This window comes from Bubalus kerabau, chromosome 15 (genome assembly GCF_029407905.1).
Source record: "Bubalus kerabau isolate K-KA32 ecotype Philippines breed swamp buffalo chromosome 15, PCC_UOA_SB_1v2, whole genome shotgun sequence".
In the NCBI taxonomy this organism is placed as follows: Eukaryota; Metazoa; Chordata; class Mammalia; order Artiodactyla; family Bovidae; genus Bubalus; species Bubalus kerabau.
Window position 1 is genome coordinate 16,317,324 of NC_073638.1, and position 24,611 is coordinate 16,341,934.

The 24,611-nt window shown below is 38.1% G+C and overlaps 1 protein-coding gene across 1 annotated transcript in view; it reads left to right on the forward strand.

Moving 5' to 3' along the window:
* Positions 1-24,611, forward strand: part of GUCY1A2 (guanylate cyclase 1 soluble subunit alpha 2) — a 469,674-nt gene that overhangs the window by 68,257 nt on the left and 376,806 nt on the right. The window contains exon 3 of the mRNA XM_055547771.1: positions 16,322-16,443. Within this exon, the coding sequence (XP_055403746.1) occupies positions 16,322-16,443 (122 nt within the window). The remainder of the gene's footprint in view (positions 1-16,321; positions 16,444-24,611) is intronic.

Genomic DNA, 24,611 nt, shown 5'->3' on the forward strand with positions numbered 1-24,611 from the left:
TTTGTTTATGTTTTCAAAGAACCAGCTTTTAGTTTCATTGATCTTTGCTATTGTTTCCTTTGTCTCTGTTTCATTTGTTTCTGTTCTGATCCTTATGTTTTCTTTCCTTCTACTCATTTTAGATTTTATTTGTTCTTTCTCTAGTTGTTTTTGGGGGTAAGGTTAGAGTGTTTATTTGAGATTTTCCTTGTTTCTTGAGGTGAGGTTTTATTGCTGTAAACTTCCCTCTTAAAAGTGATTTTGCTGCATCCCATAGGTTTTGGATTATTCTACTTTAATTTTTATTTGCCTGTAGTAATTTTTTGATCTCCTGTTTGATTTCTTCAGTGATATATTGGTTATTTAGTAGCATATTTTAGCCTCCATTCATCTGTGTTTTTTCTCATAGTTTATTTCTAATCTCATAGTATTGTGATCAGAAAACATGCTTGATATGATCCCAATTTTCTTAAATTTACATAGGCTGGCCTTGTGGTCGATCTTGGAGAATATTCTATGTGCACTTGAGAAGAATGTGCACTGTGCTGCTTTTGGATGAATGCTCTATAAATCTGATCTAATGTGTTATTTAAGGCTATGTTTCCTTATTAATTTTCTGTCTGGGAGATCTATTGACAAAGATGGGGGTGTTAAAGTTCCCCACTGTTATTAGGTTACTATTGATTTCTCCCTTTGTGGTTATTAGTATTTGTTTTACATATTGAGACTGAGGTGCTACTCTGATGGGTGCATAAGTGTTTACAATTGTTATGTCTTCTTCCTGGATTAATCTTTTGATCATCGTATAGTGTCCTTCCTTGCCTCTTGTTATATTCTTATTTTAAACTCTATTTTGTCTAATATGAGAACTGCTACTCTAGTTTTATTTTGATTTCCAGGTGCATGGAATATCCTTTTCCATCCATCCACTTTCAGTCTATATGTGTCCCTAAGTCTGAGGTGGGTCTCCTGACTAGAGGAGTTCCTTTAACATTTGTTGTAAAGCTGATTTGGTGATGCTGAATTCTCTTAACTTTTGCTTGTCTTTAAAGTTTTTGCTTTCTCCTCAAATCTGAGTGACAGCCTCACTGGGTAGATTATTTTTGGGTCTATGTTCTTTCCTTTCATCACTTTAAATATATTGTGCCATTACTTTCTGCCTTGCTAAGTTTCTGCTGAGAAATCAGCTGATAACTTTATGGGAATTTCCTTATATTATATTCTATTGTTTTTCTTAATATTTTATCTATTTTTACTCTTAATATTTTATCGTTAATTTTTGTCAATTTGATTACTAGGTTTCTTGGCCTGTTCATGCTTGTTTTTATTCTGCCTAGGACTCAGTGAGCTTCCTGGACTTTGTTGACTGTTTTTTCCCTGTGTTATGGACATTTTTGCTATATTTCTTGAAATATTGTCTCAGGTCTTTTCTCTTTCTCTTCTCCTTCTTGGACCCTTAAAATGTGAAATTTGGTGTGTTTAATGTTGTCTCAAAGATCTCTAGGTTCTCTCCATTCTTTTTTTCTTTATTCTTTATTGTGGCAGAGATTTACACCATTCTGTCTTCCAGGTCACTTATCCATTCTTCTGCATCATTAATTCTCCTGTTGATTCCTTCTAGTTTATTTTTTTTTCAGTTTGTATATTATCCATCCCTGTTTATTTATAATTCTTCTAAATGCTTATTAAGCATTTCTTGTGTTTTCTCAATCTTTCCCTCCATTCTTTTTCAGAGATGCTTGATCATCTTTACTGTCATTATTCTGAATTCTTTTTCTGGAAGGTTGCCTATCTCCTCTTCATTTAGTTGTTTTTCTGGTGTTTTACCTTATTCCTTCATCTGGGACATAATCTTTTGCCTTTTGATTTTGTTTAACTTTCTTTTATTGTGGTTTTTGTTCTGGAATCTGCAGGATTGTAGTTCTTGGTTCTTCTGTCTTACCTTTAGCGGATGAAATTATCTCAGAGGCTTGTGCAAGCTTCTTGATGAGAGGAACTGTCTCTTTGCCTTTTAGAGTCCATCTTTCTGCTTTCAAGTTCCTTTAGCCATATGAAAATGGAGAGCATCTGTGATCACTAACACTTAAATTTAACATGCATTTACTCATATGTGTTGTTCCTCTTTATGAAACACAGTTGTAACTCCATGAAAAGGAGTGTGTTTCTTCCAGTTTAAGGGATATCAGGCAATTGAGGGCAAATGCTGGCAAGTATATCTTACATGTTTCTGGGGGAGGTGAAGGTGCTTTTCCTAATCTTTTCCTCCAAAATTTTAAACTTTTAATTTTGTACTGGGGTATAGCTGATTAACAATGTTATGGTACTTTCAAGTGAACAGTGAAGGGACTCAGTCATACACACACATCCATTCTCCACCAAATGCCACTCTCATCCTGGCTGGCACATAACATTGAACAGAGTTCCATGTGCTATACATTAGGTCTTTGTTGGTTATCCATTTCAAATATAGCAGTGTGTACTTGACCTTCCCAAAGTCCCTAACTGTCCCTTCCCTCTGGCAACTATAAATGTGTTTTCTAAGTCTATGAGTCTCTTTCTGTTTTGTAAGTAAGTTCATTTTGTATCATTTCTTTTTAGATTCCACATATAACGGATGTCATGTGATATTTTTCCTCTGTCTGACATACTTCACTCAGTATGGCACTGTAGGTCCATCCATGTTGCTGCAGATGGAATTATTTCATTCTTTTTAATGACTGAGTAATATTCCATTAAATGTATATACCACTTTTTCTTTATCCATTACTCTCTTAGTGGACATTTAGGTTTCTTCCATGTCTTGGATGTTGTTAACAGTGGTGTAATGAACATTGGGGTGTATGTATTCTTTTGGATCATGTATTTCTCCAGATATATGCCCAGGAGTGGGATTGCAGGGTCATATGTTAGCGCTTTTAGTTTTTTAAGGAATCTCTTTGCTGTCCTCCATAGAGACTGTATCAATTTACTTTCCCATCAACAGTGTAGGAGGGTTTCCTTCTCTGCACACCCTATCCAGCATTTGTTGTTTGTGAGTTTTTTTGATGATAGCCATTCTAACCGGTGTGAGGTAATATTTCATTGTAGTTTTAATTTGCATTTCTCTAATAACTAGTGTGAAAGCCACTCAGTCGTGTCTGACTCTTTGTGAACCTGTGGACTATAGTCTGCCAGGGTCCCCGTCCATGGAATTCTCCAGGCAAGTATACTGGAGTGGGTGGCCATTCAGTTCTATTGGTTGGGGATCTTTCCAACCCAGGAATTGAACCCAGGTCTCCCATATCGCAGGCAGATTCTTTACCATCTGAGTCAACAGGGAAGCCCTAATAACAAATGATGTTGAACATCTTTTCATGTGCCTATTGGTCATGTGTATGTCCTCTGGAGAAATGTCTATTCTGGTCTTCTGCCCATTTTTTGAATGGGTTGTTTGCTCTGATGCTATAAAGCATCATAAGCTGTTTGTAAATTTTGGAGACCCATCCCTTACTGGTCAAATCATTTACAAAATTTTCTCCCAATCTGTGGGTTGTCTTTTTGCTTTGTTTATTGTTTCTTTTGCTGTGCAAAAGCTTTTGAGTTTAAGTAGGTCCCCTTTGTTTATTTTTGCTTTTATTTCCATTATTCTGGGAGGTGGATCGAAAAAAATATAGTTGTGAGTTTTGTTAGAGAGTGTTCTACCTATGTTTTCCTCTAGAAGTTTAATAGTGTCTGGTCTCAAATTTAGGTCTTTAATACATTTTGAGCTTATTATTGTGTATGGGGTTAAGGAATGATCTAATTTCATTTTTTTACATGTGCTTGTCCAATTTTCCCAGCACCATTTGTTGAAGAGACTGTCTTTCCAACATTGTGTAGTCTTGCCTCCTTTGTCATAGTATAATTGACCATAGGTGCATGGGCTTATTTCTGGGCTTTCTATCCTGTCCCATTGATTTGTATATCTATTTTTGTGCTAGGGCCATACTGCTTTGATAATTGTAGTATAGTCTGAAGTCGGGGAACCTGATTCCTCCAGCTCTGTTTTTCTTTTTCAGGATTGCTTTGAGTATCCTAGGTCTTTTGTGTCCCCATACAAATTTTGAGATTTTTTTGTTCTGAAAGTGAAAGTGTTAGTTGCTAAGTTGTGTCCGACTCTTTGTGATCCCATGGACTGTAGCCCACCAGACTCCTCTGTCCATGAAATTCTCCAAGCAAGAGTACTGGATGCTATTGGTAATTTGATTGGGATTGCACTGAATCTGTAGATTGCCATGGGTAGTATAGGCATTTTGACAATATTGATTATTCCAATCCAAAAACATGGTATATCTTTCCATCTGTTTATATTCCTAGATATTTTATTCTTTTTGATGTAGTGGTAAATTGAATTGCTTCTTGAATGCCTCTTTCTGATCTTTTGTTGTTAGTCTATAGAAATGCAACTGATTTCTGTGTGTTAATTTTGTAACCTACAGCTTTACCAAATTCATTGATGAGTTCTAGTAGTTTTCTGGTAGCATCTTCAGAATCTTCTATGTATACTAAAATGTCATCCGTAAACAGTGACAGTTCAACTTCTTCTTTTCCAATTTGTATTCCCCTTACTTCTTTTTCTTCTCTTATTGCTATAGCTAAGACTTCCAAAACTATGTTGAATAAAAGGGGTGAGATTGGACATCCTTAACTTGTTCCTGATATTAGAGGGATTGCTTTCAGCTTTTCACCATCGAGTATGTAGGTGTAGGCTAGCTGTAGGTTTGTCATATATAGCCTTTATTATGTTGAGGTTTATGCCCTCAACCCAGTTTCTGGAGAGTTATCATAAATGGGTGCTGAATTTTGTCAAAAGCTTTTTATGCATCACTGAGATGATCATATAGTTTTTATTCTTCAGTTTTTTAGTGGGTGTATTACATGGGTTAGCTTGTGGATGTTGAAATATTCTTGCATCCCTGTGTTGAATCCCACTTGATCATGGTATATGATCTTTTAAATGTACTGTTGAGTATGAATTGCTAGTATTTTGTTGAGAATTTTTGCATCTATGTTCATCAGTTTTATTGGCCTGTAAATTTTGTTGTGTGGTATCTTTGCTTGGTTTTGGCATCAGGATGATGGTGGCTTCATAAGATAAGTTGGCAAGCTTTCCTTCCACTGCAGGTTTTTTGGAACGATTTCAGAAGGGTCAGTGTTCCCTCTTATCTAAATATTTGATAAAATTTGCCTGTGAAGCCATCAGGTCCTGGAATTTTGTTTTGGGGGAGGTTTTTAATCACAGTTTCAATTTCAGTGCTTGTGATTGGTCTGTTCATATTTTCTGTTTCTTCCTGGTTCAGTCTAGGGAGACAATACATTTCTAAGAATTGTCTATTTCTTCCAGGTTGTCCATTTTATTGGCATACAGTTGTTCATAGTAGTCTCTTGTAATCTTTTGTATTGCTATGGAGTCAATTGTAACCTCTCTGTTTTTATTTCTAATTTTACTGATTTGTGTCCTCTCCCTTTTTTTATTGATGAGTCTAACTAAAGGTTTATCAATTTTGTTTATTTTTTCAAAGAACCAGCTTTTAGTTTCATTGATTTTGTGATTGTTTTCTTTGTCTCTATTTCATTTATTTTCTCTGATCTTTATGATTTCCTTCCTTCTGCTGATTTTAAATTTTATTTTTGTTCTTCTTTCTCTAATTGTTTCAGATTTAAGGTTAGGTTGTTTATTTGAGATTTTTCTTGTTTCTTGCCATAAGATTGTATTCCTATAAACTTCCCTCTTAGTACTACTTTTTCTGCATCCTGTAAGTTTTGGATGTTGTGCTTTCATGTTCTTTTTTCTCTAGGGATTTTTAAATTCTTATTTGATTTCTTCAGTGATCTGATGGTTGTTTAGTAGTGTATCATTTAGCCAGCATGTGTTTGTGTTTAATCTTAGAGATTTTTTTCTTTTAGTTTACTTCTAATCTTATAGTATTGTGATCAGAAAAAATTCTTGATATGATTTCAGCTTTCTTAAAATTGCATAGGCTAGCCTTATGGCCCAGCACGTGGTCAGTCCTGGAGAATGTTCCACGTGCACTTGAGAGGAATGTGTAGTCTGCTGCTTTTGGATTGAATGTTCTATACATATCAACTAAGTCCAACTTGTCTAAAGTATCACTTAAGGCCTGTATTTCGTTATTGATTTTCTGCCTGGATGATCTGTCCATTCAGGAATGTGGGGTATTAAAGTCTTTCACTTGTACTGTGTTACTGTTGATTTCTACCTTTATGTTTGTTTGTATTTCCTTACATATTGAGGGGCTCCTATGTTGGGTGCATGTATATTTATAATTGTTATATCTTCTTCTTGAATTGAACCTTTGAACATTATATAGTGTCCTTCTTTGTCTCTTATAACAGTTTTTGTTTTAAAGTCTATTTTGTCTGGTGTGAGTATTGCTACTTTAGCCTTCTTATGATTTCCATTTACATGAAATACCTTCTCCCATCCTGTTATTTTTAGTCTATAAGTGTCCATAGGTCTGAGGTGGGTCTCTTGTAGACAACATACATATGGGTCTTGTTTTTATATCCATCCAGCCAACCTATGTCTTTTGGTTGGTGCATTTAATTCATTTATTTTTAAGGAAATTATTGATATGTATGATACTATTACAATTTTGTCAATTTTTGGGGGTTTATTTTTTGTAGAACTTTTTCTTCTTTTGTGTTTACTGCCTAGAGAAGTTCCTTTAGCATTTATTGTAAAACTGTTTTAGTGGTGCTGAATTATCTTTAACTTTTGTGTGTCTGCAAAGCTTTTATTTCTCCATCAAATCTTATTGAGAGTCTTGCTTGGTAGAGTAGTCTTGGTTGTAGTTTCTTCCCTTTCATCACTTGGAGTATATCATGCCATTCCCTTCTGGCTTGTAGACTTTCCATTGAGAAATCAGCTTGAGATAACCACCTGGGATTTCTATTGGGTGTTATTTGTCTTTTTCTGTTGTTGCTTTTAATATTCTATCTTTGTCTTTATTTAATTTTTGCCACTTTGATTACTATGTGTTTTGCTGTGTTTTTCAGGTTTATCCTGCCTGGAACCCTCTGCCCTTCCTTGAATTGGTTAACTATTTCTTTTCTCATGTTGGGGAAGTTTTCAACTATTATCGCTTCAATTATTTTCTCAAGTTCTTTCTTTCTATTGTCTCCTCTGGGACCTTTATAATGTGAATGTTGGTGTGTTTAATGTCCCAGAGTTCTCTTAGGCGGTCTTCATTTCCTTTCATTCTTTTTATATATTCTGTTTTGTAGCAGTGATTTCCACCATTCTGTCCTCCAGGTCCATTATCCATTCTTCTGCTTCAGTTATTCTGCTTTTGATTCTTTCCAGTGTTGAAGAAAGTAGGGAAAACCAGTAGACCATTCAGGTGTGACCTAAATCAAATCCCTTATGATTATACAGTGGAAGTGAGAAATAGATTAAGGTACTAGATCTGACAGACAGAGTGTCTGATGAACTATGGACGGAGGTTTGTGACATTGTACAGGAGACAGGGATCAAGACCATCCCCATGGAAAAAAATGCAAAAAAGCCAAATGGCTGTCTGAGGTGGCCTTACAAACAGCTGTGAAAAGAAGAGACGTGAAAAGGAAAGGAGAAAAGGAAAGATATTCCCATTTGAATGCAGAGTTCCAAAGAATAGCAAGAAGAGATAAGAAAGCCTTCCTCAGCGATCAGTGCAAAGAAATAGAGGGAAAAAAACAGAATGGGAAAGACTAGAGATCTCTTCAAGAAAATTAGAGATACCAAGGGAACATTTCATGCAAAGATGGGCTCGATAAAGGACAGAAATGGTATGGACCTAGCAGAAGCAGAAGATATTAAGAAGAGGTGGCAAGAATACACAGAAGAACTGTACAAAAAAGAGCTTCAGCCACTATGGAGAACAGTGTGGAGATTCCTTAGAAAACTGGAAATAGAACTGCCTTATGATCCAGAAATCCCACTGCTGGGCATACACACTAAGGAAACCAGAAGGGAAAGAGACACGAGTACCCCAATGTTCATCGCAGCACTGTTTATAATAGCCAGGACATGGAAGCAACCTAGATGTCCATCAGCAGATGAATGGATAAGAAAGCTGTGGTACATATACACAATGGAGTATTACTCAGCCATTAAAAAGAATACATTTGAATCAGTTCTAATGAGGTGGATGAAACTGGAGCCTATTATACGGAGTGAAGTAAGCCAGAAAGAAAAACACCAATACAGTATACTAACGCATGTATATGGAATTTAGAAAGATGGTAACAATAACCCTGTGTACGAGACAGCAAAAGAGACACTGATGTATAGATCAGTCTTATGGACTCTGTGGGAGAGGGAGAGGGTGGGGAGATTTGGGAGACTGGCATTGAAACATGTATAATATCATGTATGAAACAAGTTGCCAGTCCAGGTTCGATGCACGATACTGGATGCTTGGGGCTGGTGCACTGGGACGACCCAGAGGGAGGGTATGGGGAGGGAGGAGGGAGGAGGGTTCAGGATGGGGAACACATGTATACCTGTGGCGGATTCATTTCGATATTTGGCAAAATGAATACAAATTGTAAAGTTTAAAAATAAAATTAAATTAAAAAAAAAAAAAAAGAGCTTCACAACCCAGATAATTACGATGGTGTGATCACTCACGTAGAGCCAAACATCTTGGAATTTGAAGTCAAGTGGGCCTTAGAAAGCATCACTACAAACAAAACTAGTGGAGGTGAAGGAATTCCAGTTGAACTATTTCAAATCCTGAAAGATGATGCTGTGAAAGTATTACACTCCATCTGCCAGCAAATTTGGAAAACTCAGCAGTGGCCACAGGACTGGAAAAGGTCAGTTTTCATTCCAGTCTCAAAGAAAGGAAATGCCAAAGAATGCTCAAACTACCACACAATTGCACTCACCTCACATGCTAGCTCCTGCTCAAAATTCTCCAAGCCAGGCTTCAGCAGTATGTGAACCGTGAACTTCCAGATGGTCAAGCTGGTTTTAGAAAAGGCAGAGGAACCAAAGATCAAATTGCCAACATCCTCTGGATCATCAAAAAAATAAGAGAGTTCCAGAAAAACATCCACTTCTACTTTATTGACTATGCCAAAGCCTTTGACTGTGTGGATCACAATAAACTGGAAAATTCTGAAAGAGATGGGAATACCAGACCACCTGATCTGCCTCTTGAGAAACCTATATGCAGGTCAGGAAGCAACAGTTAGAACTGGACATAGAACAACAGACTGGTTTCAAATAGGATAAGGAGTACGTCAAGGCTGTATATTGTCACCCTGCTTATTTAACTTCTATGCAGAGTACATCGTGAGAAACACCGGGCTGGAAGAAGCACAAGCTGGAAACAAGATTGCTGGGAGGAATATCAATAACCTCAGATATGCAGATGACACCACCCTTATGGCAGAAAGTGAAAAGGAACTCAAAAGCCTCTTGATGAAAGTGAAAGTGGATAGTGAAAAAGTTGGCTTAAAGCTCAACATTCAGAAAACGAAGATCATGGCATCCGGTCCCATCACTTCATGGGAAATAGATGGGGAAACAGTGGAAACTGTGTCAGACTTTATTTTTTGGGCTCCGAAATCACTGCAGATGGTGACTGCAGCCATGAAATTAAAAGACGTTTACTCCTTGGGAGAAAAGTTATGACCAACCTAGACAGCATATTCAAAAGCAGAGACATTACTTTGCCAGCAAAGATCTGTCTAGTCAAGGCTATGGTTTTTCCTGTGGTCATTTATGGATGTGAGAGTTGGATTGTGAAGAAGACTGAGCACCAAAGAATTGATGCTTTTGAACTCTGGTATTGGAGAAGACTCTTGAGAGTCCCTTGGACTGCAAGGAGATCCAACCAGTCCATTCTAAAGGAGATCAGCCCTGAGTGTTCTTTGGAAGGACTGATGCTAAAGCTGAAACTCCAGTACTTTGGCCACCTCGTGCAAAGAGTTAACTCATTGGAAAAGACCCTGATGCTGGGAGGGATTGGGGGCAGGAGGAGAAGGGGACGACAGAGGATGAAATGGCTGGATGGCATCACCAACTTGATGGACATGAATTTGAGTGGACTCCGGGAGTTGGTGATAGACAGGGAGGCCTGGTGTGCTGTGATTCATGGGGTCGCAAAGAGTTGGACACGACTGAGTGAGCTGAACTGAATTGAAATGTATTGTTTATCTGTGTTTCTTTGTTCTTTAGAAATGTTTGGTAAACATCTTTTGCATCTTTTCTACTCTTTTTCCGAAATCCTAGATCATCTTCTGGAGAAGGCAATGGCAACCCACTCCAGTATTCTTGCCTGGAAAATCCCATGGATGGAGGAGCCTGGTAGGCTGCAGTCCATGGGGTCGCTAAGAGTCGGACACGACTGAGTGACTTCACTTTCCCTTTTCACTTTCATGCATTGGAGAAGGAAATGGCAACCCACTCCAGTGTTCTTGCCTGGAGAATCCCAGGGACGGTGGAGCCTGGTGAACTGCCGTCTATGGGGTTGCAGAGTCGGACATGACTGAAGTGACTTAGCAACAGCAGCAGATCGTCTTCACTACCATTAATCTTAATACTTTTTCTGGAAGGTTGCCTATCTGCACTTCATTTAGTTGTTTTTCTGGGTATTTATCTTCTTCCTTCATCTGGGACATAATTCTATTTCTTTTCATTTTGGTTAGCTTTCTGTGATTGTGGTATTAGTTCTTTAGACTGTGGGCTTATAGTTCTTGTTTCTTCTCTCTGCCCTCTGGTGGATGAGAATAAGAGGCTTGTGCAAGGTTCCTGATGGGAGGATTGGGTGTGGAAAAACTGGTTCATTCTCTGGTGGGCAGGGCCTTGGTCAATAAAGCTTTAATCTTATTGTCTTCTGATAGGTGGATCACACTCCTCCCTGTTAGTTGTTTGACTTGAGGCCACCCAGTTCTGGATTCTGAAGGCTTTATGATAGGGCTAATGGCAACCTCCATGAGGACTTATGCCAAGATGCATCTCCCAGGACTGCTGCTGCCAGTGCCCCTGTCCCCATAGCAGGCCACTTCCCTCCCATGCCTCTGCAGGAGGTTCTCAAACACTCACAGGTTAATCTGGCTCAGTCTCCTGTTGTGTCACTGTTCCTTTCCCCTGGGTCCTAGTGCACACAAGGTTTTGTTTGTGCTTTCCAAGAGTAGAGTCTCTATTTCCCCCAGTCCTGTGCAAGTCCTGTAATCAAATCCCACTGGTCTTCAAAGTCAGATTCCCTGAGGATTCCCAGTCTGTTTGCCAGATCCCCAGGCTGGGAAGCCTGATATGAGGCACAGAACCTTCACAACAGCGGGAGAACTTCCTTGGTATTATTGTTCTCAAGATTGTTGGTTGCCCACTTGGCAAACATAGGGTTTGATTTTATTGTGTTTGCATTCCTTCTACCATCTGGTTGTGGCTTCTTCTTTGATTTTAGATGTGGACTTATCTTTTTTTGTGTGTGGGTTCCAGCATTCTCCTGTCAATGGTTGTTAAACATCTATTTTGGTGCTCTTGCAGAAGAAGATAAGCACACATCCTTCTATTCCATCATCTTGAACCCATCTCCCTCCCTAATTTCTGAAATTGTGCTTTGCCTAAAGCTAGTCTAGGCAACTGAATTAATTCAGTTTTTAGGTACCTTGAATTGGGATGAGGAATCAAAGTGGATAACAGAGAGTAGAGCTATCCATTTTCTTTTTAATTTTTAGTTCAGTCTCTAACTGCTAACTTTTCTATCCTTTTTCTCTGTTTTGGTATTCTGCCTTTGGATCTGTGCTATTTATCAGAGCTCTAGGATTGTATAATCTTGCTCCTTAACGAATTTTTAAAATTCCAGTAGCCCATAGGGACTCCCTAAGGCTTTTTTAGTCTGTGAGACCTAGACTTGAATGCAGTGAGCAGCTGTTCAAAGGATCAGACAGATGGAGGATTGGGAGGGAGTAGCTGATGGAGGCTCTTGTTAGGAAGTAAAATAACCTCTCAGTACTTCAGTCACTTTATCTTTAAACATTTCTATGCCTTAACTTATTCATTCATTTGTTCATTTATTCATTCATAGACATCATTCAAGTTGGGAGAATAAGTGCTTAAATAATTTATTCATGCAGTGTAATAAATCTTCACCTCTTGATCTCCACTGTCACCATCGTCTCTGAGAGAGAGGTTCCACTCTGTTAATAGTTTTCTGGTTTCTACTCCTCTAGTTTCTGATTAAGCATATCTGAAAGTGAAAGTGTTAGTCACTCAGTCGTGTCTGACTCTTTGTGACTCTATGGACTGCAGCCCACAGGGTCCCTTGTCCATGGAATTCTCCAGGCAAGAATACTGGAGTGGGTTGCCATTTCCTTCTCCAGGGGATCTTTCTGATTCAGGGATTGAATCCAGTGTTTCCACATTGCAGGCAGATTCTTTACCATCTGAGCCACCAGGGAAGCCCTGGGGCTCAAGAATTGATATTTCTAAGGAGTTCCCAAATACTCTGATGCAACTGGTTCAGGGATCATTAAAAACCATACAATAATGTACTGTGATAGAATAAAATCTGAGCTCTTCCTGTGATCTGGGCCTCTGCTTACCCCTCTGATTTCATAGTATTCTACTTCCCACGTTTCAGTCTACTCCAGCCATTTCCAGCCTTCTGTTTGTTTCTCTACTATGCCAAGTTTGCTTAGCCTCAAGGATTTTGCACATACAATTTCATATTCCTGAAATGCTCTATCCTCAAATGTTTGCATGGATTATTCTTTATACAGGTAAGTCTGTGTTTAAATCTCATATCCCAAGGAAGACAAGACAATCAATCTGAAGTATTCCTCAATCACCTACTTCAATCTCTACCCCAAGGATTCTCTACTACATTATTCTATATTATCTCTTTTTATAGTGCTTATCATTAGTTTATATTATCTTAATTATTTACTTTGTTATTTATCTTGTTTACTTCTATTATATGTAATTGTATCTTTGTAAATGCTTGGTATGTAGGAAGAACTAACAGTTTTTGTTGGGGGGTGGGAATGGAAAAGTGTGAATAAACGAATGTGTTGTACCGTAATGGTATGTACACAGAGGTATGTATATAGTGGATTGTTGTTTTTCAGTTGCTCAGTCATGTCTGACTCTTTATGACCCCATGGACTGCAGCACACCAGGATTCCCTGTCCTCCACTATCTCCCGGAGTTTGCTCAAACTCATGTCCATTGAGTTGATGATGCCATCCAACCATCTTGTCCTCTCTTGCTACCTTTTCCTACTCTCAATCTTTCCCAGAATCAGGGTCTTTTCTAATGAGTCAACTCTTCTCTTCCCTTGAATAAAGATTAAGCTACAATAATTTCTGTAGAATATTAGAAGTGAAAATAAGGGTGAGTTAACCCTGATTATTCTGTTTAACTAACTTCAGTGATATTACTTAATATTATATCAATATCATAAGTTTGTCACGGTCAGATTTTGTGGCTGTAAATTATTTTATCTAAAAAGTCATCTAGCTTCTTTTTGATTTATTTACATAGACAATGATTCTTAGTGAATAAAAACAATAAGTTAAAGATAATATTTACTGATTGCTCTCTGTTTTTGGAGTAATATACAGGGTGCTTTATTGGCTTCCCAGGTGGCTCAGTGGTAACAAATCCACCTGCCAATGCAGGAGGCAGAAGTTCAGTCCCTGGGTTGGGAAGATCCTTGGGTTGGGAAGATCCCCTGGAGGAGGAAATGGCAACTCACTCCAGTATGCTTGCCTGGATAATCCCATGGACAGAGGAAGCTGGCAGGCTACAGTCCATAGCATCACAAAGAGCTGGACATGACTAAGCACACACAAATGGGGTACTTTGTATTTTATTTAATACTAACAATCTAATTCATAGGATCATTGTATTAAGTTCATTTTTTTTTAAAGATGAGGAAATTGAGATTGTGAGAATATATATTTTGTTTAAAGTCACTCATTAAAATGGTGGAATTTGATTTAAAAATCATCCTGTGTTTGTCTGCATTTAATGACTGTGCTCCCCATTCCACCTTTTACTGAGTAACTCCTGCATTCTAGAAACTGTAGTAAGCATTTTTCTTAACTGGTTTACTGGAGTCTAATCTTAGTGAGGTGTAGAAACATTAAGCCCTTTTATCTTTTCTCTCCAATCATTTCAAACATGCTAGAATAAGCTCTCTTTGACACTAGATTGGGAGAAGATTGCTCTGTTTTCCAAGTAATTTCGGGGAGTATAAAGTCCACTCCAGACCAAATCAAATCTTCAGTCTCATATCCTATCTAATTCTCTGTCCCTCTCTGCCTGGGTCAGGCCTTGGTGAGAAACTTGGAATCCAATATAGAGGTGATGTCATGTATTATTGAATCCTTTGCTTTAGGCCAATCCTTTCTGATTCCTTTTCTCTTCTGGTGTGTTATATTGTACTTAGTCACTCAGTCGTGTCTGACTCTTTGTGATTCTATGGACTGTAGCCTGCCAGGTTCCTTTGTCCATGGGATTTTCCAGGCAAGAATACTGGAGTGGGTTGCCAAATCCCCTCCAGAGGATCTTCCATATCCAGGGATCAAACATGTGTTTCCTGTATTCTTTACCACTGAGCCACCTGGAAAGGCATGAATAAAATGGAAAATAGTAGAACCTTTGTTTATTTCACTGGTGGTTGTAATAATCCTCTCTTGGCTGTGATGCCCTCAGTGAGATATGTATACAGGCTTTGTCTTTACTGCTTCAGATTCCCTGGTTCTTGGCTCTGTGGATTTCATTCCACAGTCTTGCTAGTGGTATCCCTGCCCCTGGCTGCAGCTTCTAGTTTGGGAAAGCAATAAGGATGGGACACCCCCCAGCTCACCTTTCTTTAGTGATACTTCCCTAACCCATGAGAAACTCATGTTTTTTTTTTTTTTTTTTACCTTATTAAATGGTATGACTGTAGGCAAATCCCAGTTTGGCTTTATTTTCCCTGGATAAGTCTCTCTGGAATCTTCTTCTTCCATTCAGATATATCAGGATGGCTTTATTTTCCCTGGATAAGTCTCTCTGGAGTCTTCTTCTTCCATTCAGATATATCAGGATGTTCAGAAATTGCACCACCTCGGAAATGGCACCCCACTCCAGTACTCTTGCCTGGAAAATCCCATGGACAGAGGAACCTGGTGGGCTATAGGCCGTGGGGTCGCTAAGAGTCGGACATGACTGAGCGACTTCACTTTCACTTTTCACTTTCATGCATTGGAGAAGGAAATGGCAACCCACTCCAGTGTTCTTGCCTGGAGAATCCCGGGGACGGGGAGCCTGGTGAGCTGCCGTCTATGGGGTCTCACAGAGTCAGACATGACTGCCGTGACTTAGCAGCAGCAGATATTTAATGAGCGATTAACCCTCAGTCTCTATCAGAGTGAATCCCTCTTTTACCAACTGGGTTTCTGCAGGGAAAATTCTCCTTCTCTTATTTACTTGTGTTTGTATGAGGGTGTGATGGGGAGAACAGCTGTACTCTCCTGATTATTTTAACTCATTCTTCTGATTATTTTCTTTCAAACTGTTCCTATTCCTTTGCTTTTGTGTGCTGGTGGTGAGGTGATAGTAACATTTAGTCACTTCTTAATTTCTGAAGGTGATGTCTGGTCTTCTTGGCTACTCTTTTGGAACATTAGGGCATTTGACCCTGACCACTATTGTCTGCAGCTTTGGTGCCTTAGCTTTAATTCAAAGGAAACTGGAAAAGTTTCAGTCGATGCAGGCATTTTATCTTTCAGTCCTCATAAGAAATTTAGGAGTTACCTCCATTTTATAAGGAGGAAAGTTAGACTAACAGAGATTATATAAGTTGCCCAAAGTCTCACAGATAAAGGTAAGACTGTGATTCAAATTCTGTCAGAGACCAAACACTTTGTTTGCTTGTTATCCATGCGCCATACTTCTATCTTCTTGACTGTGATAGAAGTTAAGATGTGTTTACTTTCAACACAGTTAGTGCCAATGCAAATTATCATGGTTAATTATTCTTTTTCCAGGAAAATTCATTGTAGAAACAAATTGCCAGTCTCTGCAGAGGACTCAATTAAAGAAACATTAGCTATACAATCTGATATATTTTCTGGTTCTCATCATTTTTTTTAACACGTTGTTTACTTATTAATAATTACTTCCAGTTCCAGGTCCACATTCCTTATGCTAATATTAATGATGGGTTATGCCAGATATTATGTTTTAAAGCTTCAGTGATTTTCAAATATCATCAAGCCAAGAGTATAAACTACATATGCTTTTGTATATGTATAGGAATGCATTTGCAGAGGCTTTAAAAAATTTCTCCGTATGCTAATTTTGTTTTCTTCTTAGTTATAGGGATACGGAAAAGAATTTCTACAATATCTCTAACAGATGCTCCTATGCAGACCATTCCAACAAAGAGGACATTGAAGAGGTCTCAGGAATTCTTCAGTGTACTGCTAATGTACTCGGTATAGTAACCATATGTTTATAAGATTGAGAGAGAATGAGTGAGGAGAGGAGAGGAAAGGAAAAGAGTGTTTCAGTTTCACTAAAGAGAGATTTGAAGACTGGTGAACTGAGACCAGGACCTTGTCTTTAAGTGATTTAATTCCAATACTTCTGATGATGTTTAAATGAAAGTTACCTGCATGCCATTTACTCAGAGATTGAAAAATACAATATTAAAAACACATTCCAAGTAAACTTTTCTGGATATTCATATGTTAGTATTGTTAGCCTCCTGTATTCCATATTTCTCTGACTCTAACTCTCAGTTGAAACTGGAGATCTTCCTCTTTTCTCAAGGCTTTTGCTTTATTCTTATTATTTATTTCATTATTTCTGGAAAGCCTGGTTGGTGCTGGAGGGTGGTTCACATGTACTCATGGTAGGCTCTGCAACTCAAAGGCAGTGAAGCAGGTCATCCATGGAAGTCTCTGTGTCCTACTTGTTGAGGAGTGTCTATCTTGAAAATACTAATATTTATGACAGAGGGCTGTTTTTAGAAGCTCCCATCATGGTAAGGATTACTCTTATGCTGCACGGATTCATGCGGCCATAAAGTACCGTAAGTGAGATGTACTATCTTGTGATCTAAAGTTCTTGGTGAGTGAGAGCTACATTTTATTATATGCAAAGTAGATAACATAGCAGGAATACCTTTTGCTCTAATATCTTACAGAGTTTTTTTGGGAGGAAATATACCTCTTTCAGTGTTTTTTTGTGTTGTCTTTTGCCTTATGACTCAGACAGAAGTTCTTGGAGTTGTGGGGAGTGGTAGTAGGGAACAGCAAATCTTAGTGACTGACTCCATACAAAACTCAGAATCACCTCTCTTTCAGAATCAGATTTTGCAGACTAGGGAAAACTTGCTTCCCTTTCTTTCCCTTTAGGGTAAGTGCTTTCCCTGGAGACATCTCAGTCCCTCCTACAAACAGATTTCAAGTGACCTCAGCTCATGAGTTTACCAGAGTTTTCTAAACATATTAGAGTCACACCTAGCTTTAACAACTCAAACTGGGACTCCAGCTACACATTGACTATGGTTTCTTCCTGGGTAACTTTCTTAAACATAAAATATTATAATAAGAATATGAAACTTTTGTGAGAGAAGCATAGAGTTCTAAGTGGCTTGTCCAAGACAGTATTGGGCAGTGAAAAGGAAGGCCAAAGGTTTACTTATGTCGATTTAGTGCAACTGCATGGGTGAAATGCTACCCAGACAAACATTGTTATTGGAGAAGATAAGGGTTGAGAGTGGGATGGGGTTGGGTATCACCCAAGAACTGTTTATAGTTTTCTGATTCTGTATTTCCCAGGACTCTCTTATAAGCAATATCAATTACTTTTGATGCATTGTGGTTTTTGAATGAATGGGGTGAGATGGTGTCCCACTGTGAGGAATGCATCAGAATCTTGGCCAAGCGATGTTTATTATATTGAAAAAATGTTCTTTACTTGCCAGTTCTAAATGATTGCCTGAACCTCACATCTCCTTTCCTTTCCTTATGTTCCCCACTTTGAGAACTGCTATTAGAGGGAGTAAAAGGTGTACAAGATGAAGAATATGTAAGAATTACTAAAGACTCTTTCTAACTATAACTTGCACATAAGTGTACACAATTCCTACAAGAAATTTTAGTTAGATAATTTGTTGCAATAACCACCAGTATCACCACCAGGTGACTCTATTGGGGCTTCCTAGGTGGCACTAGTGGTAAAGAACCCGCCTGCCAGTGCAGAAGGCCTAAGAGATGCAGGCTTGACCCCTGGCCTGGAAGATCCCCTGGAAGAGGGCATGCCAACCCTCTCCAGTATTCTTGCCTGGAGAATCCCATGGACAGAAGAGCCTGGCGGGCTACAGTCCATAGTGTTGCAAAAAGTCAGACGTGACTGAAGCGACTGAGCACACACACACAGGTGATACTGTAGGCCTAGCTCAGTTTAGTTGCCTTTCAGAAGTCGCCATGAGGTAGATCAAGTTAGTGAGTGAAAACAACATAGGCAGTATGCTGCCTGATGATATTAGGGAAGGAGTATTTTTTTTTAATTTAAATTTATTTATTTTAATTAGAGGTTAATTACTTTACAATATTGTACTGGGGATAAGTAAGTATGCCCACTCCAGTACTCTTGCCTGGAAAATCCCATGGACGCAGGAGCCTGGTAGGCTGTAGTCCATGGGGTCGCTACGAGTCGGGCACGACTGAGCGACTTCCCTTTCACTTTTCACTTTCATGCATTGGAGAAGGAAATGGCAACCCACTCCAGTGTTCTTGCCTGGAGAATCCCAGGGACAGGGGAGCCTGGTGGGCTTCCGTCTATGGGGTCGCACAGAGTCGGACACAACTGAAGTGACTTAGCAGCAGCAGCAAGTATAATTTAGAAGGGGACTGTGTAACAGCGTTTAGATTTTCATTACCATTAGGTTTTTCTAAAACAGAGATATTAAGTCTGATTTTTTCCCTGTAAGCAATGATGGGTAGTTCTCCAAATGTATAAAGCACAATCTTATAAATGACTGTGCCCTGTTCACTAGATGCTGGCATGTGCCTAAACTGTAGCTGTTCTCTTGAATAATGTCCTTTCATTATTCTTGAAATATAGACTAAAGACAAAGATAGCAGCTTTACTAGTCATATTCAATGAAAGCTTTATTTTTAACAAGTCACTGAAGTATGGATTAATCTTGGTTTGCTTAGATCTTACCTTTTAAAAAAATTACATTTAAAGTCTCTTGTGCAATGATTGTGCAAAGGTAAGAACAGATGAACTCGGAAAGAAAAACACCATAAAGAAAATGAACCTGCTTTGAGTTGGAGAGTTTAGCATGGAGAAATAGAGTTTCAACTAAAGAGAAATGTTGTTACCTGGTACTCTTCTCTGTGGATGCCAGAGGACAGTTTTACTAATCTATGATTTATATTTACCAGCTTTGGGTAGTCTGGCTAGAATATTGGTGGGTTGAAATCGGGGGATACATATTTCTTTCACTGTCTTAACATATTAGAGAGTACAGTAGAGATTGGGGCTTACTTTGTGGCTCAGATGGTAAAGAATCTGCTGGCTAATTCAGGAGACCCGGGTTTGATCCCTGGGTCAGGAAGATCCCCTGGAGAAAGGCATGGCTACACACTCCAGTATTCTTGCCTGGAGAATTCCATGGACAGAGGAGCCTGGCAGGCTACAGTCCATAGGGTTGCAAAGAGTCAGACAAGACTGAGCGTCGAATACACACACGGTAGAGACTAGAATTGTGTTTGTTCACTAATATGAATGTTACTTATATTTCACATGTCATTAAAAACATTTAAAGTCATAGGTCAGAAAATATGATCAGAGTAGCAATTTTTTTGTCCTTTCAAAATGACCATCTCTATCAACTTGGTATAAACTCTAGTTTGACCATTTACTGGCTCTTCAGGTTAAAGTTTGAGATTAGTGAATGGCATGGGATAAAAGGAGAAACCTGAAGAGAAGGAGAAAGATTGTTGCAGAGGACCAGTTATGCCTCTCCCATTCATTTTTCCATTGCTTCTTCCCTAGGACTCCCTGGAAATGTGCACATTCCAGAGTGGTTTATACCCTCAGTAATGGGAAAGAACTACTTCCAGACATCAACATTTTTGCATTGATTTTCCTTTGTTGACTTAGAAGCTAGTTTTTGTTATATTGTCTCATTATTTATAAATTAGGGATATTAAGTACAGACTAGTCCTTATTTTGATACTCTGGTATTCACTGTGATATAATAAAGTCATCTAAAGAGGCTTTAAACTCTGTAAAAAGGATATTTAAAGACAGATAGTTGTGAACAATGCCCTCCCTACTGGAGGCTTTTAGAAGTCTTAAATGTATTGCTTTATTTAGTAAATAATTTGCATACCAAGGTGTATGATTTTATTTACTTTTCACTAAATTTGTTTTTGATTGAAGGATAACTGCTTTGTATTATTGTCTTGGTTTCTGCCATACATCAACATGAATCAGCCATAGGTATACATGTTCTCTCCCTCTTCAACCTCCCTCCCACTTCTCACCCCATGCCACCTCTCTAGGTTGTTAGAGACCTCAGTTTGAGTTCCTGAGTCATACAGAAAATTCCCACTGGATATCTATTTTACATATGGTAGTGTGTGTTTCCATGCTACTCTCCCCATCTGTCCCACCCTCTCCTTTCCCCTTACCCTGTCCACAAGTCCACATGACTCTGTCTCCATTGTTGCCCTGCAAATAGGTTCATCAGTACCATCTACCTAGATTCCATATATATGCATTAATATATTGTGTTTGTTTTTCTGACTTAGTTCACTCTGTATAATAGGTTCTAAGTTCATCCACCTCATTAGAATGGACTCAAATGCATTCCTTTTTATGGCTGAGTAATATTCCATTGTGTTTATATACTATAGCTTCTATATCCTTTCATCTGTCAATGGACATCTAAGTTGCTTCCATGTTCTAGCTATTGCAGATAGTGCTGCAGTGAACATTGGGGTTCATGTGTCTTTTTTGATTTTGCTTTTCTCAGGGTATATGCCCAACAGTGGGATTAATGGGTCATATGATAGTTTTATTCCTAGTTTTTTAAGGAATCTCTATACTGTCTTCCATAGTGGCTGTGCCAGTTTACATTCCCACTAATAATGCAGGAGGGTTGCCTTCTCTCCACACCCTCTACAGCATTTATTGTTTTCAGATTTTTTGATGATGGCCATTTTGACTGGTGTGAGATGATACCTCATTATAGTCTTTTTTTTTCCTTTTTTTTAAATATAAATTTATTTATTTTAATTGGAGGTTATTTACTTTACAATATTATATTGGTTTTGCCATACATCAACATGAATCTGCCACGGGTATACACATGTTCCCCATCCTGAACCCACCTCCCACCTCCCTCCCCATACCATTATAGTTTTGATTTGAATTTCTCTAATAATGAACAATGTTGAGCATCTTTTGATGTGTTTATTAGCCATCTGTATATCTTCTTTGGAGAGAAGTCTGTTTAGGTCTTCTGTGCCCTTTTTGATCGGATTGTTTGTCTGGTATGGAGTTGCATGCTGCTGCTGCTGCTAAGTCACTTCAGTCGTATCTGACTGTGTGTGATCCCATAGGTGGCAGCCCACCAGGCTCCCCCGTCCCTGGGATTCTCCAGGCAAGAACACGGGAGTGGGTTGCCATTTCCTTCTCCAATGCATGAAAGTTAAAAGTGAAAAGTGAAAGTGAAGTCGCTCAGTCGTGTCCGACTCTTTGCGACCCAATTGACTGCAGCCCACCATGAACTACTTCTATATTTTGGAGATTAATTCTTTGTCAGTTATTTCATTTGCTATTATTCTCTACCATTCTTATTGTCTTTTACCTTTCTCCCATTGTCTTTTCACCTTGTTTATAGTTTCCATGACTCTGCCAAAGCTTTTAATTTTAATTAGGTCCCACTTATTTATTTTTGTTTTTATTTCCATTACTGTAGGATATGGGTCATAGAGGCTCTTGCTGTGATTTATATCATAGAGTATTTTGCCCATATTTTCCTCTAAGAATTTTTTAGTTTCTAGTCTTACATTTAGGTCTTTAATCCATTTTGAGTTTATTTTTCTGTTTGGTGTTAAAAAGTGTTCTAATTTCACTCTTTTTTTTTATTAATTGAAGAACATTTAAAATTTTAATTAAACCTTTGAAGTAATAATTAATTCAGGTATAAGAAACAGTACAAAGAAAGCCCACATGCCCTTTCCCTTTATTGAACCTGATAGTACTGGGTTAGTGAAAAAGTTCCTTCGAGTTTTTCCATAACATCTTGTGGAAATATTTGGCCAACCCAATAATATTTTATGAACGATAGGACAAAATGACAACCAGGATATTGACATTGATGCAGTTAAGATACAGGACGTTTATATCGCCACAAGTTTTCTCCTGTGGTCCAGGACTTTTTTTTTTTTTTAATTTTATTTTATTTTTAAACTTTACAATATTGGAGGGAGGAGGGAGGAGGGTTCAGGATGGGGAACACAGGTATACCTGTGGCAGATTCATTTCGATATTTGGCAAAACTAATTTCATTTTTTTACCACATAGCTGTACAGTTTTCCCAGCACCACTTATTGAGATAATCTTTTCTTCATTGTGTTTTATTGCTTCTTTTGCTAAAGGTAAGTTTCCCATAGGTGTGTGGGTTTATCTGTGGGTTTTCCATCTTGTTTCATTGGTCTGTATTTCTGTTTTTGTGCCAGTATCATATTGTCCTGATGACTGTAGCTTTGTAGTGTAGTCTGAAGTCAAAGAATGATTCTTCCATTTCCATCCTTCTTTCTCAAGATTGCTTTGGCTATTCATGGTCTTTTGTTTTTCCATACAAATCGTGAAATGTTTTGTTCTAGTTCTGTGAAAAATGCCATTTGTAATTTGATAGAGATTGCATTGAATTTGTAGGTTGCATTGGGTAGTATCATCATTTTCATAATATTACTTCTTCCAACCCAGGAACATGGAATATCTGTCCATCTGTTTATGTCATCTTTGATTTCTTTCATCACTGTCATAGTTTTCTGTGTACAGCTTTTGTCTCCTTATGTAGGTTTATTCCTAGATATTTTATTCTTTTTGCACAATGATAAGTAGGATTGATTCCTTAATTTCTCTTTCTGATTTTTGTTGTTAGTGTATAGGAATGCAAGTGATTTCTGTGTATTGATTTTGTATCCTGAGACTTTACTAAATTCACTGATTGGTGAAGTGAGTAAAGTTGCTCAGTCATGTCTGACTCTTTGCGACCACATGGACTGTAGCCTACCACGCTCTTCTGTCTATGGAATTCTCTAGGCAAAAATACTGGAGTAGGTAGCCTTTCCCTTCTCCAGGGGATCTTCCCAATCCAGGGATCGAAACTAGTTCTCCCACTTTGCAGGTAGATTCTTTACCATTTGAACCACCAGAGAAGCCCAAGAATACTAGAGTGGGGGGGATCTTCCCAACTGAGGGATCAAACTGGGGTCTCCTGCATTGCAGGTGAATTCTTCACCAGCTGAGCTACCAGGGAGGCCCCAAAATTAGCTCTAGTAGTTTTCTGACAGTATCTTCACAGTTTTCTATATATAGTATCATGTAGTCTGTAAACAGAGTTTTTCTTCTTTTCCAATATGGATTCCTTTTATTTCTTTTTCTTCTCTGATTGCCTCAGTTGGTAGTTCTGATTGAGATGATCATGTGTTTTTATGTTTTAATTTGTTAATATGGTGTATCACAGTGATTCATTTGCATATACTGAAGAATCCTTGCATCCCTGGGATAAACCCAACTTCATAATAGTGTAAGATCTTTTTAAGGTGTTGTTGAGTTCTGTTTGCTAGAATTTGGTTGAGAACTTTTGCATCTCTGTTCATCAGTAATACTGACCTGTAATTTTGTATGGGTGTGATGTCTTTGTCTGTTTTTGGTATCAGGGTGATGGTGTTTTCATAGAATGAGTTTGGAAGTGTTCCTTTCTCTCCAATTCTCAGAAGAGTTTCAGAAGCATAGGCATTAACTCTTCTCAAAGTGTTTAATAGAATTTACCTGTGAATCCATCTGGGCTTTTTTTTTTTTGGCGGGAGGCAGATTTTTCATTATAGTTTTGACTTCGGTGCTTGTGATTGGCCTGTTCATAGTTTCTATTTCTTCCTGGTTCAATCTTGGAAGGTTGAACTTTTCTAAGAAGCTGTCCATTTCTTCCAGATTGTCCATTTTATTAGCATATAGTTGCTTGTAATAGTTTTTTTTTTTGATCCTTTATATTTCTGCATTTTTTGTTGTAACCTCACCTATTTCATCTAATTTTGTTGATTTGTTTCCTCTCCCTTTTTTCATGATAAGTCTGGCTAATGGTTTGTCAATTTTATATATCTTCTTAAAAAGACAGCTTTTAGTTTTATTAATCTTAATTGTTTCCTTCATTCCTTTTTCATTTATTTCAGCTCTGATCTTTATGATTTATTTCCTTCTACTAACTTTGGGGATTTTTTGTTCTTTTCCCAGTTGTTTTAGGTGTACAGTTAGGTTATTTCCTGAGGTGAAATTGTATTTCTATAAGTTTCCCTCTTAGAACTGCTTTTTTTTTTGCATCCTATAGGTTTTGAGTCATCATGTTTCT